Source organism: Staurois parvus, unplaced genomic scaffold, assembly GCF_062004578.1.
Source record: "Staurois parvus isolate SC_StPar_1 unplaced genomic scaffold, SC_StPar_1.0 ptg000453l, whole genome shotgun sequence".
NCBI lineage: Eukaryota > Metazoa > Chordata > Amphibia > Anura > Ranidae > Staurois > Staurois parvus.
In genome coordinates, this window is record NW_028318249.1 from 633,142 (window position 1) to 653,568 (window position 20,427).

Sequence of the window (20,427 nt, forward strand, 5' to 3'; positions counted from 1 at the left end):
CACATGTAATGCTGAGCCTCCATGATTGAAAGACCTGAAGTTCACTGAATGAAAGAGATAAGCCAAGCCAGGCTCGGGTGAAAAGCACTAGATGATGCTGGACGCCCTCCAGCCTGGAATTAGGCGGGCTCTCTCTGACTCTCTGCAGCTTCTAATGCACATTGTGAGAAGCTCACAGTGTGCAGTGAAATCAGAGTTAGCCACTTCAGTCCAGGAGAGGTCTCAGCCTTTGTCAGTTTGAGGAATACAGTCATATATAGCAAGTAATGAGCAACAAAAAAGAAAACACACACTACAATACCAAATGTGCAATGCTCAACGGTCTACTGAAATGTGAGCGAGACAGATGCAGCTAAACCGTTCTCCATACATAAACAGTGCTGAGGATTGTACTGTGAGCAGAGATCTCCTTCATCTCTGCTCTGTGTGTCGCAGATATTTAGTAACATTGCAATCCTGCGATCTGTTCCCGCCATGCAGTGACAATGCTATGACAGATGCACATGGATACAGCACAGCAAGGCTTGATTTGTCATGTTGTGAAGTGATGCCGCAATGATGTAATTATCACGTCGTCTCTCTGCTTGACTGCAGCGTCTAAACTGTCAAAACACTCAAAGGAAGAAAATGAAAAATATGACTATTGGGTGGATTTAATGTCTGATCTAAGACAAGCTCTGACCAATAGAATCCACTCCATCACCATTAGACAAAAGCTTTGATCCTGAGGCTTCCTCTGTGTTTTTATAGACAAATAGGGGTTTATTTACTAAAGCTGGAGAGTCCAAAATCAGACTCCCTTCTGCATAGAAACCAATCAGCTTCTAACCTCAGCTTGTTCAATGAAGCTTTGGCAATGAAACCTGGAAGCTGATTGGTTTCTATGCAGAAGGGAGTCTGATTTTGGACTCTCCAGCTTTAGTAAATAAACCCCATAATGTCAATAAATAGGAAACAACTAAATGGTGTTAAACTGCAGCCTTTAAAAATGAGATTGGAATTGCTTAACCACTGACCTCCGGAAGGATTTACCTCCTTCATGACTAGGGCGTTTTTTGCTATTTAGCACTGTGCTGCTTTAACTAGCAATTGTGTGGTCATGCAACACTGTATGCAAATTATATTTATATTATTTTTTTTCACAAAAGGAGCTTTCTTTTAGTGGTATTTGTTCGCCACTGGATTTTTTTTTTTTTAGGATTGTTGGGGGAAAAAAGATATAACTTTCTGTTATAACAAATATCCAATAAAAAAAATGTTAAAAATCAAATGTCTTTATATATTTAGGCCAAAATATATTTTCTTATATGTCTTTGGTAAAAAAAAAAATCCCAATAAGTGTACATTGATTGGTTTGCGTTGAAGTTGTAGTGTCTTCAACTATCCCCTCTTCAGTCTATCATGAATGCTGCTGCCAGACTCGTCCACCTTACTAACCGTTCCATATCTGCCATCCCTCTCTGCCAATCCCTCCACTGGCCTCCACTCAGTGTCTTCCATCCCTCTCTGCCAATCCCTCTACTGGCTTCCACTCAGTGTCCCCCACCTCTCTCTGCCAATCCCTCCACTGGCCTCCACTCAGTGTTCTCCATCCCTCTCTGCCAATCCCTTCACTGGCCTCCACTCAGTGTCCTCCACCCCTCTCTGCCAATCCCTTCACTGGCCTCCACTCAGTGTCCTCCATCCCTCTCTGCCAATCCCTTCACTGGCCTCCATTCAGTGTCCCCCACCCCTCTCTGCCAATCCCTCCACTGGCTTCCCATTGCCCAATGAATAAAATTCAAAACATTAACATATAAAGCCATTTATAACTCTGCCCCAATTTGTATCACAAATCTTGTCTCCAAATATCACCCAAACCGTCCTCTCTGCTCCTTGCATGACCTCCTGCTCTCTAGCTCCCTTGTCTCCTCCTCCCATGCACATCTCCAGGACTTCTCCAGAGCCTCCCCCATCTTCTGGAACTCTCTACCCCAATCTATCCGACTATCGCCTACACTGCCCACTTTTAGGCAGTCTCTGAAAACCTACAGTCAGGTCCATAAATATTGAGACATCGACACAGTTCTAACATTTTTGGCTCTATACACCACCACAATGGATTTGAAATGAAACTAATAAGATGCGCTTTAACTGCAGACTGACAGCTTTAATTTGAGGGTATTTACATCCAAATCAGGTGAACAGTGTAGGAATTACAACAATTTGCATATGTGCCTCCCACTTCTTAAGGGAACAAAAGTAATGGGACAATTGGCTTCTCAGCTGTTCCATGGCCAGGTGTGTGTTATTCCCTCATTATCCCAATTACAATGAGCAGATAAAAGGTCCAGAGTTCATTTCAAGTGTGCTATTTGCATTTGGAATCTGTTGCTGTCAACTCTCAAGATGAGATCTAAAGAGCTGTCACTATCAGTGAAGCAAGCCATCATTAGGCTGAAGAAAACACCCTTCACAACAGTTGGCCAGATCAAGAACACTCTCCAGGAGGTAGGTGTATGTGTGTCAAAGTCAACAATCAAGAGAAGACTTCACCAGAGTGAATACAGAGGGTTCACCACAAGATGTAAACCATTGGTGAGCCTCAAAAACAGGAAGGCCAGATTAGAGTTTGCCAAACGACATCTAAAAAAGCCTTCACAGTTCTGGAACAACATCCTATGGACAGATGAGACCAAGATCAACTTGTACCAGAGTGATGGGAAGAGAAGAGTATGGAGAAGGAAAGGAACTGCTCATGATCCTAAGCATACCACCTCATCAATGAAGCATGGTGGTGGTAGTGTCATGGCGTGGGCATGTATGGCTGGGGAAACATTATGGTGGCAGTTGCAATTATTTTGTGCCACACGGTATTTGTGCAGCTATTTATCAAACACATATTTACAGTACAAATACTCTAAAGTTAATTTTATTGCACAAAGAAAAAGCAATATATTACCCAAATTTTGTAAAACAAAAAAGATGAGGTTGTGATAAGTAAATACATATCAAAATTGCCTTAAATGTTCTTGTGCCCATATTGTCTTGTGCCAAATATTTGTACCCAAAATTGTCCATAGGTGATTCTTTTAAGCCTTTACAAGTTGCCATTGCAGAGTTATCCATGAATTATGACCCTAGAATTATTGCTCTCACTATGATATTTACAGTGATTTGTAACACATAGAGCACAGTTGTTATATATATATCCTATGACCTTCAGCACAGTGACTTTGTCTTCGCTGAGATGACATCATCAATCTGCTGAAGCCAGGAGGCAGCATTTCATCAGTCTCCTCTAACTCAACATTGCAATTTTGTAGCAAGTCTCACAGTGACAGCTTCAGCAGGGGCTGATCTGCGCCAGAAATTTGTGAACACAATTAAGAACTGCATAGGCACCAGGATTTACATGAATGCATCATCTCTGAGCTGACATCTCAGTCCAGGAAGTAGATAGTGACCATGGATGAGACCTGAACAACTATGGCTCCTTCATTCTGAAACAAACAGATGAAGGCATTGTCAGGGGGAGTACTCTACTCTGATTTCTGAGAGAGCCAGTAAATACCTGAAAATGACTTAACATGAAACATGTCTGATGCTGTGTATACTGTAAGTAAACTAAATCCAGTCTTTTCATTTTCCATCTCTCCCCTTACCCTTTTTCCTCTTTCAGTTTGTAAAGTTTGCAAACATTGAAGAAGACACCCCCTCCTACCACCGGAGCTATGACTTCTTCGTGTCTCGATTCAGTGAAATGTGCCACTCCAGCTACGATGATGTGGAGACAAGGACCAAGTAAGGACCACATACCTAGTTATTTGTGCAGGGGCCTGCTCACACATGGGCAGTTAATGAATGTTAGACCAGTAATAATCTGCTGTCCACATTGGCAGAATAACATTGTGAGAACCTCAGACAGATGTTTCCTTTTTATGACTGCTGTAATCATAGCCAGTTAGTTCTGAGCCAGTGAGGCTGAAATTGTTCATCCTGAATTTCTTTTTTTTTTTTTTCGTGGAGTTGGATGTGCTACACATGCCCGAAGAAAAATTTCATGGAAGTACAGAAGGACATGTGTAGTACGCCCTGTCTTTTTATCTGTCGTTGCTTCCCCCCTTGCACTTTCTAGAATTTTACGACTGTCAAAATGACATCCGGGAGTTGCTGTGTAAATACAGAAGCTGTAGAAGTTTCTGTTGTCATAAAAACAGACTGACAGTGTTTGTAAACATTGTTCAGACAGAGTAATACAAGGTAACATTGCTACTTTTCTATCTACTCTGTTCCATTAATCTGCAGATCAAAAGGCAACCATTTGCATATAACATCAGTTAAAGCAATCTGACAAGTAAAAAAAATGCAATTTCTTGAAAAAAAGGTGTGTTCTTATTTAACCTCTTATTAACCCTTCATTTACGCTACTCAGCTCTAATTAACTCCTTCTTCCCTTTCTCCCCTTAGCTGTTATTTTCCTGATGATTTTTTTTTGTTTATTTCTGTTTTTCCAACCATTACTATTTGAACTTTTTTTCGTTTTTATTTGTTTTGTTCATTCATTTTTAGTGTACTTAAAAAAAAGTACAAAACTAAAACGGGGGGAAAAAAAGCCTTTGGCTTCATTCAGACGGGCTCTGACACCCATAGTCCATGATTGAGAACCTGTTTATGCGGCTTCAGCCACCAAGTGCTGCATGCAGGCAGCACATTCATGTCTGTTGGGATGCAGCAGCTGTACAGACACAGCCGCTTATTGCAGTTTGACAGCCGCACAGGTGCTGGGGAGCGGCCCCAAACAGACAGCCTGCGTTGAAAAAGGCAATCATCCATGGACTACAGGTGTCAGCGCCCAACTGAATGAGCACTTTATCATTTTAAACAGGACAAATTATGGAATAACTTTCATACTTTTTCTATACAGTGACACTATTTTTTTTTAAACTAACACAAGTAGAAAAAATTGAGTTTTTGTTGTTAGTAGTTTTGTTACTTTTTTGAGTTGCATAAAAATAAAATAATTTTTGCAAGATAATATCACTGATGCCTAAAAACGCAGCATTTGTAGGAATGTAGGCTTCTTTTTTTTGTGAATGCAGACCATTGTTTTCAAGGTGCCTGTACACACAGGCACTTAATCATTCGCTGCGTATAGATCAGAAAAAAAAAAATAAAAGAAATCTACATTGCCAGTCAGGGTTTTACATGCACTCAATGTTGATACAAAGAGATTAGAATTGAATTCTGCGAGCTAGAATTTATTTTACACCTGTATGTGTGTAGGCAAAATGCGTGCAAACCGGGCGCAAGAAATTTTGGCCAGGAATACCAATGTTCAGACATCAGTACTATGTGCAAATACCCCAACTCTGTTGTCTTAAAGTGGTTGTAAACCCTTACAAATACTCAGTGAAGTGACTGGCCTCAGGTGATACACAGAGAGGAAACACATCCTCCTACATACGTTGTACCTGTTTATCTGCTGTCAGAGAGCTGCATTTACACCCTGTAGAGCTCAGTGAGGAGAGTTCTGAGAGCTCATTGGAGGGAAGAGAGACACCCCCATCACACAGCACACAGGAATGGAGCTGAGGCTGTCAGTCTGCTGGAGGTCCCTCCCGTCACCATTTTTCTCTTGGTATCAGAAACTCAGAAGTAATTCAGGCTGACAGCAGAGGAGCAAAGCAGCAGACAGAAATGACGCTTAGTGCTCTGGATTGAGACAAGTACACACTATAGAGGGATATGCTTTGTTCATATTTTATTATATTATAAATATTATAATTTGAGTGGTGACATCACTTCTCTGGTCATGTGACAGTGCTCATATTTACTTACTGGTCCAGGTACAGTCAGAGGAGCAGTGTTCAGTATATTCAGGGTTATGCAGCCGCTCCTGCATGGCTGTCATATTTTATCAGGCAGCTGTTGCCCTGCATCCACTGCTATAGACTGCCTACAAGTAACTCCGGGAGGATGCAGATTCCAAAACAAGGCAGTCTGCACACAGGATAGGTGCACCCATCTAAACAAAGCCTTACTCTCCCATACCTGAGAGCATCAGGGTTTCTCAATGGCTGTGGAGGAAGAAGGAGCTGTGGGTCTAGGGGCCCTTTCCAGAGACATTGTCACTTTGCCTTCCATGGCCAACGTGACAGTTTCTCTGAGCGTGATTCATAGTTTAGAAATCACTGACCCAGAGCACTTGGATTGACTTTCCCTCCTGAGGATTTACCCTCCTTCCTGATCAGGCCATTTTTTGCATTACTGCGCTGCGTTACTTGAACTGACAATTGCGCAGTCATGCAACACTGCACTCAAATGAAATGTATGTCTTTTTTCCCACAAATAGAGCTTTCTTTCAGTGGTATTTGATCACCTCTGCAGATTTAATTTTTTGTGCTATAAACAAAAAAAGACCAACAATTTTGAGAAAAAAACAATATTTTTGACTTTTTGCTATTAAACATGTCCAATAAAAAAAAGTTAAAAATCAAATTTCGTCATAAATTTAAGGCAAAATATATTCTGCTACATGTCTTTGCTAACAAAAATCCCAATACATGTAAATTAATTGTTTTTTTTTAACGTTATAACGTCGTGGCGGCAATCAACGACTTATAGCGGGATTACGGCGGGCATTCTGACACTGGGGGGAACTGACTTGGTGTCACTGCCATCCCCAGTGACACCAATACAGTGATCAGTGCTAATAAAAAGCACTGACACTGTACTAATGACACTGGGCAGGAAGGGGTTAACATCTGGGGTGATCAAAGGGTTAACTGTGTGCTGTGTGTGTTTTACTATGTGGGCTATGTCTGTGCTTTCCACTGTTAGCACACTGCTTTGTATGGCTTTGCTATGCAGAGCCATGCAAAGCAGTGTGCTGCAGCTTACAGGGGAACCGGGGCGGACTGACCATTTGGAAACTCAGGCACTGCCCGAGGGCCCGGGGTCAGTAGGGGGCCCCATGAGATGCCCCTGGTACCTTTTTCATAGGCTTGTTTTAGTTTGGGCAAGGACACAGGGGCCCCATGATCCCCTATTGCTGGGGGGCCCCATGAGTTGTCAATCCACCCCTGCAGGGGAGAGAACTGTATTGTTTACATAACAGTTCTCTCCCCCGGTGGTAATACTCGGCGATCACCGGGTGTCGGTGAGTAATCACCGGTTGGGAGCCGGTGATTGACAGCCAAGGCCCTATCCGGAAATGCGAAATCACATATATATATATATATATATATATATATACACGTGATTTTGCACACCCCTGCCGCCCTGTAGCAGTATTTCATCTATAGGGCGGTGGTAAAGCGGTTAAAAAAAGACCTTATCAGGGCATTTTAAAAGTGAACAATGAGTGGAAAATCTTGATTTACTATAATCACACACTGTCAGTCTACGTTGTGCAGTAAGATACATTGGGATGGATTTACTAAAGGCACATACACTGCACATTGCAGGTGCCTTTGCACTTGTTTGTCCCAGAGCTTAGTAAATGTGGTAAAGCTTCACTTTGTAAAGAATACCCAATCTCATGCAGGGAAAAAAAACAGCATTTATGCTTGTACATAATTGGATGATGGAAATCAGCAGAGCTTTACCACAATTTCTAAGCTCTGGGGAAAATGAGTGCAACTGCACCCGGAAAGTGCACAAGCTATTTGCCTTTAGTAAATCCAGACCATTGCATCTGTGTAGGTGTTTAGCTCTCTTTGCAAGCATTTCTTCCAGCAGTAAAGCGAAGTGCATTTGTCACATACATCTATACAACAGCCTGTGTTCTGGAAAAGAAAGTGAGATAATTACAGGAGCAGGGGAAGGGAGGGAGACATTTGAAAGGTTTTTGGCAATTGTAGAAAATCCTAGCTGACTGTAGGTAAAATGTTAAGTGTAACAATAAATTATAGAGAAATTATGTATATACAGTATGTCATATCATTATGTCAGTTTTTCTTATTACAAAACAAGTTTTTCTGTATCTATGTTTTTTAATATATAGTCAGCGGTAAGTAAATCCTACTTTTAAATGTCTGCGGTATAGTTTATGTGAGCACTTTTAGTAAGACCTTTGTTTAAATTCTCTGCAACCATGCAAACATTAATCTTCCTTTTTTTGAAAAAATAAATAAAATTTAATGTGTTTTTCAGGATCCGGATGTCAGGGATCAAGGGCCTCCAGGGTGTTGTGAGGAAAACTGTGAACGATGAACTTCAGGCCAACATCTGGGAGCCCCAACACATGGACAAGATCGTTCCATCACTTCTGTACAATCTTCAGCATGTGGAGGAGACAGAGAGGTGACCCTCATCTTGTAGAAGATTGGAAATTATGTTCTCGTGTTAAGCCAGTCTGTAGGGCAGTAAAATCTTTTAAAGCCAGACTCCTAACAGATATAAAAACAATTTACCTAGTTCTAGATACATTAAAAATTAAATGTTTTTACATACAGCTGGCAAAGAGAGAGTGAGTATGCCTTAAAGCTCATCTATACCCAGGGGCGGACTGACAACTGATGGGGCCCCCGGGCAATAGGGGATCATGGGGCCCCTGTGTCCTTGCCCAAACTCAAAAAAGCTTATGAAAAAGGTACCAGGGGCATCTCATGGGGCCCCCTACTGACATCGGGCCCTCGGGCAGTGCCCGGGTTTCCAAATGGTCAGTCCGCCCCTGTCTATACCCAAAACTTATTTTCTCTTTTATTCATTGAGAGACACAGCTGTTGATTAAAAATCGAGTGGGTTATAATGCCATCTACGGGTAGGCACTACAATCCAGTTGTATATGGTTGATCTTCTATCAACAGTTGTGCAAGTCAATAAATGAAAGAAAAAAGAGTTTTAAGGTAAGTACAAAAAGTCTATTTTAGAGGAGAGAAGAGTTTTAATGGTCCTTATTGGGGAGATTTTCCCTTGCTTCCTGCCTGGACCGGAAGTGATGAGAAATCTCTCCAATGTTGGCACAGATAAAAAAATATCTATTTAGTAGAGCAGAGAAGGATTAGAGCTTCTGATAATGTAATAATTCATGTCTGTACCTTCCTGTCCCAGTGACAACCACTCACTCCCTTGTATAGGGGTCACAGGGACAGGAAGTGAGAGGAAACCTCCCTTTTGAAGTTACAGAGAAAAATGAAAAACCTGTATAAATATTTAACTCCTCTCTACTCTAAACTAATTGAAAAAAAATCTGGCTGATGTTCAGCTTTAATATTATAGTGAGACAGCGAGTTAGGGAAAGCAATACTGCAAGCCATTCAGGCTCTCATGCATTGCACCATGCTGTCTACCCAACATTGGAAGCTTTCTCACAGGAGCAGAGGTCAGAGTGATGTCCCCATCTGTGTGCTGCTTCTTTGTGACTGTCCAATCATAGGCTGGGAAGAGTCCCAGACTAGCCCGTGTTGTTAATCTGCTGTGCAGTCTGTAGAGAGGTCACAAGGAAGACCTGGCTTTGCTGTTTGGAAGGGGTATCTGGATCACAAATTACAATCGTTTGACCATTACAACAAAACACTTCCACTTATCTTAACTGTAAATAAAATCATTTGCCTTGAGGTAAGTTTTAACCTCATGACGCCCATGTAATGCATGTGTGCAGCAGAAAAAAGGGCCGGCTTTAACACCTGCAAACCACACATATGTGTTCATGGGTGGCAGAGGTTTCTCTGCTGAGGGCACACTCACTGCATGCTTCCAGTACAGTGATTGAACTGTCATTGACATCTCAGTCTCCACTAATGATCTGAAACTGGGGAGACTGGCTGCTGATCATGTGACCACTGTGACAGCCAATCACATGATTGATTGGCTAGCCCTTTCCAACCCCAAGGTGTAAAGACTTTGTTAAAGGGACACAGAGGCTGGGCGGGAAGGAATCAAACATCAGCATTAGCATAAAGGGCACCATTTAGTGCCAATTGTATTTTTTATAATTAAATCCAAATCTTGGCTCTGTGTTCTCCCACTGCAAAGACCCATTTCCTTTTAAGGTGGTATTTTATGCTTTATTTTTTTTATTTACCTTTTTTTTATATCTTCATTCAAGTAATATACAGTATTTGTTTAGATATGGCTACCAGCCTTCTCCCTTGGTAAATGGTTGCTCAGGCATATAGCACTGCCTTGTTGGAGGAGGAAGGTGGAATGCCTCTTCTACCTGGATATCAGAATTTTTCGGATACTATTTGCTTTATGAGGTTGCCCATGAGCAGCCTTGGCTTACATGTTTTTCCTACACTGCAGACTTACCCTAATCGTGAGCTGTGTCCAATGTAAAGAACAGGTAAAAGCTGGCAGCCACTGATCAGAGAGTCAGAAAGGAGTACTGACAACCAATGGTGACATGTTGCAGTTTGTTGACCCTGTATTGAAGGCTCAGTGACCTTAGGTCACCTTAACTAGGATACCCATAATCACAATACAGAAATAGAAAGATAGCATAAAGAGCGACAAAACACAAATGAGTCCAAGGAAACCTTCATCATATAACTGGAAAAGAAAACAGCCCAAAAGGTGTTTTGGGAGTCTGATCATTCCAGTGTCTGTGCTTTCCATTGTTAGCACACTACTTTGTATGGCTTTGCAATGCAGAGCCATGCAAAGCAGTGTGCTGCAGCTGACAGGGGAGCAGGGGCGGACTGACCATTTGGAAACTCAGGCACTGCCCGAGGGCCTGGGGTCAGTAGGGGGCCCCATGAGATGCCCCTGGTACCTTTTTCATAGGCTTTTTGGAGTTTGGGCAAGGACACAGGGGTCCCATGATCCCCTATTGCTATGGGGCCCCATGAGTTGTCAGTCCGCCCCTGGATCATTCCCCCCTCATCAGGGCATGGATGTTGTATATATTCTTTTGGAGATCTTGTAAAGGATCCTTTAAGGTAAAGTACAATTTTGGATCTTGTATCACTCATGCATACTTCACATAAAGTTTGCTAATTGTGCTGTGTGAGTCTTTCCAAGAATATAGACAACATCTAAGCCCCGATAAAGGCTACAGAAATGCGGTGCATGGTTTTTTTTCAAACTATTTAAATAATAATTAATGTTTCCTTTGTGGTTTAGCAATCTTTATGGTATTTTCTTTTTCTGAAGCCATTTAAAACTCAGACAAGGATCAGTTGACCCCTAAACACTAAAATCGTTCTCACCCACTCATATTTTTCCTTGATCAGACACAACACAATACAAAGAATTTTCAAGCCATAAACTATGGATTAGATTTGGGTTGAATTGAAATGAAAAACAACATTTAACACCATTATATGTTCTGGAATGTTATTTTATTTACAGCATAAATAAAACTTACAAAAAATAAAGAGAAAACTTATCGTCTGTACCCATTTACACTGTCAGAGGTGAGACAGAGATGAATAAAATATTTTTCATAATTGTACATTAAGGAACATTGGAAAAGTAATTCGGGTACATTAGGCTGCAGCATAACCCATTGTACTTGAATTGCTTCTCACGTGTCTGTTACCGTACAACAAGAACTGGTTCCCACTAGCACAACAGGAAAGTCGCATCTACTTCCAGGCAATTTTGCTATATGACTTCCCAGGCCACATGGTGCGACTTTACTGATAAGCATTCCTAAGCAACTTTGATGGATCAGTGTTTTTTTTTGTAACCCTCACCTCTCTTTCCTGGTCATCCTAACTGCCTAAAAATTTCCAAGTGTAAACGTGTGTCGCATATAGGGCAGCCCATTCACTTGAACGGGGTGCCCTACGTGCGATAAATCCTCCAAAGTAGCTCTAGAACAATTTCAGTGCGCACCTTGGCATATTTGTAATGAATTTTGTCGCGTGTAAAAATGCGTATCTCTCAACCATGAATGGTGCTATCAACAATTAGGCTGCATTTACATCTGCATGTTTCCAATGTGCAGCTAGCCACACAGAAAACGTTTGCTATGCCGCACATTTCAGAAATGCACTGCAAATGCGCATTTCGCTTGCATCACCATAAAGCATGCTTTTTCTGTGCGGGTTGTGTGCGTTTAGAATCACGCAAATGTGAATGCTGCCTAACTGGCAATAAAAGCGCGATGCTCGTTTGCCATGTGTTTCCTAAACGCGGGTTGCCGCATGTTCTGAAACCCGCAGATGTGAATGCAGGCTAATTGTTAATGACACCGCAATGGTTAGCAGATATGTGTTTTGCTGCCAAAATGCGCAATGCTCCATGACTGAAAAGGAGCTTTGGGGAGGTTGTCGCATGTAGGGCTGCTCATTGAAGTGAATGGGCTGCCCTATATGCGATGTGTGTTTACACGTATAAAACACACCAAAAAAAAAGTGACCGGGAACGTGTTTCTGCTACGCTCAGATGTGAATGGGATGTGGTTGGGAGGATGTTTTTAGGTAGCAAGGATGACCAGGGAGGAGAGGCGAGGGTTAAAAAAAAAACACTGCCTCAGAAGTCTCAGCAAAGTCACTGCAATTAAAGACAAATGTACGACTTGCTGGAGATTTTACATTGAAGTCTATGGGAGTTGTGCTGTATAAGAATTGTTGAAAAGTAGTGCAGAAAGTTTTTTTTGTCACAGCGACTCAAGTCACGACAATTAAGATGGCACCCATTGAAATCTGTGTTTTCACTTCACTTGCAATTTTACATGTTACCAAAATGTCGCAAGTCGCTGGAAAATCATTGTAGTGTCATCCAGGGCTTATGAAAATATTATTTTTAACTCACCAAAATATTTGGGAGTATATCAAGGGACATGAGAGAAGTAATTTGGGGACATTGGCTGATACTGCTGCCTAATGTGTTTTAAATGCGTCTCCTGTGTCCCTTAGTGTAGTTCAAGAAAAAGATTTTATGGCAAGCTAAAATTTTATTTTCTGTCTCATGCATTGAGGGACACAGGGATTCAGACTGTTTGTGCTGGTGTTCAATCCTCCTGTAAGCAGCAGTATAACCCATCAGTCTCTGAACTCCTTCCTGTGTCCCCCCAGTAGACTCCAAGAAAATGATTATACAGTAAATACAAAAATTCCATTTTCTTTCTCATCCATTGAGGCACACAGGATCTTCCAAGTTGTTGGGTATTTCTGATGCCTACAGGAGGGTCGGACACTTGCAAAAATGACTGTGAATTCCCCGTGCACCTCACTGGACTCCAACAAGTGGATTTTATGCTGGTCACAAAAATCCCATTTCACTAGAATTCCTCCAATCACAAAGCAACAGCCATCCTGTCATAAATGAGTATAACAGAATGTGAACATTTACTTCTAGGTGTAGTGTTACTAGTCATCTGGCCCTCATTCAGGCTCACTCGGCTCATTATTTTTGTTAGAAAGCCAATAAACAGTTCATTGTTCTTCAGAATCACAGGGCAATTTTTGGTTGACTAGGTTGCCATCTAGTGGTCGTTTTGAGGCTGTGTGTGATACGTGTTTTATATTTGCAGCCGCTCTCCATCGCCACTGCAGAGCACAGACAAGGAGAAGGAGAATCCAGCGGAGCTGGCAGAGAGATGTCTGAGGGAACTGCTGGGTAGAGCGGCCTATGGTAACATCAAGAACGCCATTAAGCCTGTTCTCATGTAAGCACCATGCCAGACCTCTGTGGGCTCATGAAGACATTCTGTCTGTGGAAAGCATTATAGCAGTAGATCTCTGTATTCAAACAATTTAAGGATTTTGTTTCTGAAACAGGGAGGGCTGATAGATGTATATTTCCTTATGGGGATGAAACAAATTATTGCATCTCTGCATTCATTAAGACATTGTTAAATGCAAACAGTGCAAATTCCTATATTTGATTGGTGTCACCCTCTTACAGTCCCTGGACAGCACAGCCCAGACTGGGAAAGGGAGAAGCAGCACAAGAGGCCAAACAGTTGTACTGCAGTGCTTGTGCTCTGACAAGGAGTATGCTATTAGTAGGAGAGCGCATGGTGACAGAGAGATGAGGTAGGGGAGATGGGAAGGGAGGGGGTAGTGCTTCAATGGCGCTACAGTTTGCAAAAAATGCAAAGATTTCTAATAAGCTCTAATATGCTTGGAGACACTGAGGGACATTTACTAAAACGGGTGTACACACAATCTGGTGTAGCTATGCATAGAGACTGATCAGCTTCCAGGTTTTATTATCAAAGATTAACCGAACAAGCTGACGTTAGAAGCTGATTGGTTACTCTACACAGCTGTACCAGATTCTGGGTGCTCCAGTTTTAGTAAATCCCCCTGTGTGTGTATCTGTCTAAGCCACACAGATGAAAGGGGGAGAGGTCAGTCAACTGTGCGGACATGTGGCATGCTGATAGGTGTAGAGAGCAGAGTGACAGAAAGATCTGTAAGGCTTATTTAAAACAGAAGACAAGATCTGCTGCTGATAGGTGTAGAGAGCAGAGTGACAGAAAAATCCGTAAGGCTTATTTAAAACAGAATTCCAGTCTAACTGTGCTTTACAATGTTTCCCCTCCCTCTCATATCTATGCTGTCAAACCTGTGTAAAAAAAGATGTGTGCACTTACCTATTTGTAGTCCAGTCCAGGCATGTGATCCTGTAGCACCAGCGGCTGCATGGGAGAGGAGGCAGTGCAGACATGTGTGACATCATGGCTCCCAGAATTCCCAGCTGTTGTCAAGTGTTCCTTCCTCTCCCCTGCAGCTGCCGCTCACTGAAACAGGGGATCACGTGACTGGACTGGAGCAGACTGTTAAAAATAGGTAAGTATGCACATCTCTTTTACACAGGTTAGGCAGGACTGGTAGAAGAAGGGAGCATTTTTCACCTCTTCACGACGGCTGCACACAAATGTGCGGCATCCCGGCGTCTGGGCCTAGATGCCGAGCGGCCGCACATTTGCATGCAATTAACAAAAAACATATGTGCTGAGAGCGCGCGCACCCTGCGCGCTCCCAGCACACATGTCCGGTACTCGCGGAAAGGTCCTGGTCTGCTCTTTCGATTGGGACCTTTCCCGATCATGTGACCGCCGTGACGACGCGTCATGGCGGTCACATGATCCCTAAACCCCGCCCGTCCCGCCTCCCGGCTTCTGAAACTCTTAAAGGGCTGGGAGGCGCCAGGGTTAAGCATAGTTTTAGTACACTCCCTCATCATCTCACGCCTTGACTACTGCAACTCCCTCCTCACTGGCCTACCCAAGTGCAGGCTCTCCCCGCTCCAGACCATCCTGAACTCAGCTGCCAGACTCATCCACCTTACCACCCGCTCCACCTCTGCCACCCCCCTCTGCCTCTCCCTCCACTGGCTCCCGATTGCCCAACGCATCAAATTTAAACTCCTTACCCTGACCTACAAAGCCATTCACAACACTGCCCCTGACTACCTCACCAACCTTATCACCAAGTACCGCCCTACCCGTACCCTTCGCTCCTCACAGGACCTCCTTTTATCCTGCTCCCTGGTCTCCTCCTCCCATGCACGACTGCAGGACTTCTCCAGGTCCTCCCCCATCCTCTGGAACTCACTGCCCCAATCCATCAGACTGTCGCCTTCTCTATTCACATTCAGGCGCTCCCTCAAAACCCATCTCTTCAGGGAAGCCTACCCCACCCTCACCTAACGGCCATCCTCCCTCATTCCTCCTACCACTTCATCCCCCCCAGCCACTTCCTACTGTACCTTTACCCCCTCCCTCCTAGATTGTAAGCTCGTAAGAGTAGGGCCCTCTTACCCCTCGTACGCTGTCTGTCTTTGTTGTACTGTGCCATGTATTGTCCCCCCCTATTGTACAGCGCTGAGCAAACCCTTTGGCGCTATAGAAACTCGTAGTAATAATAATAATAATAATAGTTTTAGATGATGAAATTTTCGTTCCTGCAACGACAGTTGCAGGAAAGAAAATCGCTCGATTCCCCCATCAACACAGTCAGTGTTGATGGGGAAATCCCTCCCATGAAGCTATTGTGTTCTCCCAGCTGGAGGGGGGGGGGGGGGCGCAGAGGGGGCTGTCCCTGCCGGGGGAACACCGATTATTGTAGCGGGTGGCTATAGCCGCTGGCAATAATCGCATGAAGGATCCAGGCTAGTTTGACCCAAGTCATACAACAATCGATTTCTTTACAATCAGCCTACCCATAGATGGTTCAAATCTCAGCTGGTCCCTGCTGAACCAGATGGGATTCGAGCCATCTCTGGCCTACTTTAGGCTTACATTTTAACTACAGCATAAAAAAAATCAGATCTCCTGTCTGCCAGACAGGGCTGCTCTGTGTCTATCTCAGAATTGCAAGGACAGAAATACAAATCCTTTGGCAGGTAAAACCACCCTCATATATATATTTCATCTGTGTATTTAGTGTATATTTTCATAGGCATCAAAAATGCCATGTACAGTGTATACTTATGTACGAGGCTAAGGGAGCGTAATTTTGGACTGTATTTTACACTGTATACATGTAAACGTTTGTTCTGCGTTTACATATCTACAGCATAAATGGACCCTAGCCGCCACCATTGCTCAGGGCAGACATGAAATATCAACAATGTATAGCTGGCGCCGCTACCACCGCTTACTGCACTATATTGATGCTTACATGTTGGTCCTGAATGAGTCATTCATGCAGCAGCGGCAAATGTGCATAATGACTTCGACCTTCAGTCATTAAGATTTGTCCAAGCTCATTCTGCGTGTGTGCTGCGACCACGTGCCCAGCTCATTTAGGGTGGACATCCACAAAACAACTTATCCACCCTTGATTATATCCCGCCTTGATTACTGCAACTCCTTCCTCTCTGGCCTACCATTACACAGGCTGTCGCCCCTTCAGTCTATTATGAATACTACTGCTAGACTTACACACTTTACCAGCCAATCAGCGACTGATGCCCCTCTCTGCCAATCCCTCCACTGGCTTCCACTAACCCAACGTATAAAATTCAAAATACTAACCACAGCTTACAAAGCCATCCACAACACTGCCACTAGCTACATCACCAACCTCATCCACAGATATCGCCCACTCCGCTCCTCCCATGATATCCTCCTCTCTAACTCCCTCATCACCTTCTCCCACGCTCACCTCCAGGACTACTCCAGAGCCTCTCCCAGCCTCTGGAACTTCCTACCCCAGTATGTCCGGTCAGCTCCCACCCTGTCTGCCTTTAGGCGATCTTTGAAAACTCACTTATTCAGGGAAGCCTACCCCACCTCCACCTAAGAACTGTACTTGAGTCACCTCCATCAGATCATCCCCCGCAGCTATTACCTTTTGTATCACCTCCCCCTTCCTTTACATTGTAAGCTCCATGAGCCGGGCCCTCCTATTCCTTCTGTACTGAAATGTATTGTAATTGTACTGTCTCTCTTTATATTATAAAGCGCTGAGCAAACTGTTGGCACTATATAAATCCTGTATAATAATGATTAATAAAACTCAGTACTGTGAAACTAGTGGTGGCTGGGTCGCTGGCTACACATTGTTGATATTTCATGTCAGCCCAGCTAATAGGATCCATTTATGCTCTACATATGGAAATGTAGCTGCATGCGTACAGCATATGGACCACTTTTTAGGTAAATAGCAGCAAAGCTACCCAAGATTCTCTGTAGCATTGACATCGATGTGTCCTGTTTTGCAGGCACCTTGATAACCATTCCTTGTGGGAGCCTAAAGTCTTCGCTGTGCGATGCTTCAAGATAATCATGTACTCCATACAGGTAGGTCAAACTGAGCTCAACCAGTGTAATAACTATTTGACTTTACATTTAAAGCCCAACATAAACCAGCTAAATACATTTCAGGTACATCAAAAAAAAAGGTGTACAAAGTCTTACAGTTGTTTTCCTTAGAAAGCAGCTACAGCCTGAGTAGAAAATCTTTCCCCTGCCAGCATGCTGCAGAGAGGGACACTTAGGGGTTGATTTACTAAAAGCGAATAGACTGTGCACTTTGCAAAGTGCAGTTGCGCTCTGCAAGAGCACTTGATCCAGAGCTTAGTAAATGTGCAGAAGCTCTGCTGACTTCCATCATCCAATTATGTGCAAGCAAAAGTGCTTTTGTTTTTCAATTTTCCTTGCATGTGATTGGGTATTCCTTGCAAAGTGAATCATTATCTCTTATTACAAAGCTCTGGAGCAATTTCACTTGCAGAGTGTAACTGCACATTGTATGGTGCACAGTCTATTTGCCTTTAGTAAATCAACTCCTTTCTCTTTGTGTGGAAGCAGTGGTCTCTCTGCAGATGTCTGACGCACCCCCTGAATTTGAGCTAGAGCTCTCCAATCAGCAAGAAGCATGAGCTAGTTAGAAGGGGACTGAGAGTATAAACTGACTCAGCAGGGTGTATATTGGACCTCTGCAGAAGGACCAGTGTATTTTTTATGATCTCCCAGATGCTGTGCAGGCCCATTGCAGGATCTGGCATTCTCTATGATCTCTTAGCTTCACCTCTGCTTTCTGCACAGGTCATAGCTCAGAGTGCATAGACTTTCCACACCTCCTTGTTAGTATTTCATTTTATATTTGTATAAGGGGCAGAGCCCAGTCCAGCATCTTCCAGCCAATGAAATGACTACCCCACAGTATATCATGAGCACCATATTTATTTCATGTGTATTTGACCTATTCTGCAGCCCCAGCACTCACATCTGGTGATCCAGCAGCTGCTCAGCCACTTGGATGCAAACAGCAAGAGTGCCGCCACCATACGGGCTGGGATTGTGGAGGTCCTGTCTGAGGCCGCAGTCATAGCTGCCACAGGTCCTGTTGGTATGTATGGAAGTTTGAACAGCATTTCTGATGGCAGGTTGCACTTGGGATTCCATCCAAAGGTTTTTTGCTGCTGGTTAGATCTGTATGGGGAATTTCTGTCACTTCCTGCCCCAGGGTCCACTGACATGAAATGGGATGTAAGGGGCCACCATTTACAGGGCATACTTTGCCCATATCAGTAATATACTGTACATATTCCTTATGCACCCCCCTTCCTCACACTGATTCCTAGCCCCATCCACCCGCTCCCTAGACTCTATCTGATCGGCTCCTTCCCCTATGTCCCTGTACCTCACTTCCTAATCCCTATATTCCCCAACTCCCCAGCCTTATTTCGACCTATCCACCTATTTATTACTCTTCTCTCTCCCCCGCTCTCTTTCCCTGCTTCCCCCCTTCCCAGCCTTATCCTTCCCATGAACCCTTCCTCCCCTGACTAACCCATGCCCCCATCCTCTTATCCCTCCTACACCCCCCCCCCCCCAGTTATACCCAGTGGTGTATTCAGGTTTTGTGCTGCCCTAGGCAACACAAAAATTGGTGCCTCCCCCCCCCCCACAGAACTGACCAAGAACACCCCTGCCCTCCACCCGAGCCTTCCACTACCAATGCCCCCCATACACTAGCCACCATCCCCCATGATGAGCGAGAGAGAGACACTCACCTTCACAGCTCCGGACATCCCCAGGAATGAGAGTCGGGCTGTGCATACACCGTTATGAAACCCGCAGCATCTCTCAGAACCCACCAGGTCCCCATGCTGCATGTGTCCCTTCTTCCATCCCATCTTCCAAGGGGCAGTGCTGCCCCCCCTGAAAAATGCCGCCCTAGGCAAATGCCTTGTGGTAAATACACCCCTGGTTATACCCCTGTACCCGGGCACTATGCGACCGTTCAGACATAATACCCTCACAAGTGAATCCAGGATAATCTCAAAATTAGAAACTGTAACAAAAAATCAGGTTTAGTGTACTCTTTTTATTGTCATAAGATCGTATTGTGGACAAATAGATATAACATTAGTGATACACTTTACTGTTTTGATCTTTGCTGTATTGTCATCAAAAACCAAATTTCCATTTCTGTGTTCCCAGAATATATAAAAAGAAAAAGGTAGTAAGGGGTATTCTTCTCAGTAAGGGCACAGACATCAATAAAACTGATGTCTGTTTTGATGCATGCGTCCCTGTTTGCTAGGTTTACCATGACTTCCTGCCCCAATAATCACTTTCATGAGGACAAGACTGAGGGAAACAGACAACAATATACATCTGATAGGAGTTCTATTCTAAGCATTTAAAGTAAAACTCCACTTTAGTTTAGAAAAATCAATCCACTCCAGGTCCACGGTAAGATTCTTACAAAAACTAGCTTCTGACTTTTAAATCCAGCCACTTACCTGTCCCTCGGTCCAGCGGTGTCTTCACCACCGCTGGTTTCACTGGCCGTCTTCTCTCCCTGGCACCGGCATCTTCAGTGTGGGCAACCGGCTGTGACAGCTTGCGGTTTCACATCTGGGTGTCCACTGCGCATGCACAAGAAGCGCTGCGCTTTGTGAGTGGCCCCGTAGTTTTCTGGGACCCGTCACGTGTCCCAGAAGACTACGGGGAGGGAAGGTGGGGAGGACAACTTCCTCTTCCGATCGCCTAAGCCAGGGGTGGGCAACTGTGGCCCTCCAGCTGTTGGTGAACTACAAGTCCCATCATGCCTCTGCCTTTGGGAGTCATGCTTGTAACTCTCA

At 43.8% G+C, this 20,427-nt stretch overlaps 1 protein-coding gene across 2 annotated transcripts in view; it reads left to right on the plus strand.

The window, feature by feature from the left end:
• Window positions 1-20,427, plus strand: part of LOC149453054 (protein EFR3 homolog B) — a 374,094-nt gene that overhangs the window by 280,253 nt on the left and 73,414 nt on the right. For both annotated transcript variants that reach the window (XM_089688739.1, XM_089688740.1), the window contains exons 5-9: window positions 3,662-3,783; window positions 8,137-8,286; window positions 13,409-13,543; window positions 17,554-17,632; window positions 18,548-18,683. In XM_089688739.1, the coding sequence (XP_089544865.1) occupies window positions 3,662-3,783; window positions 8,137-8,286; window positions 13,409-13,543; window positions 17,554-17,632; window positions 18,548-18,683 (622 nt within the window). The remainder of the gene's footprint in view (window positions 1-3,661; window positions 3,784-8,136; window positions 8,287-13,408; window positions 13,544-17,553; window positions 17,633-18,547; window positions 18,684-20,427) is intronic.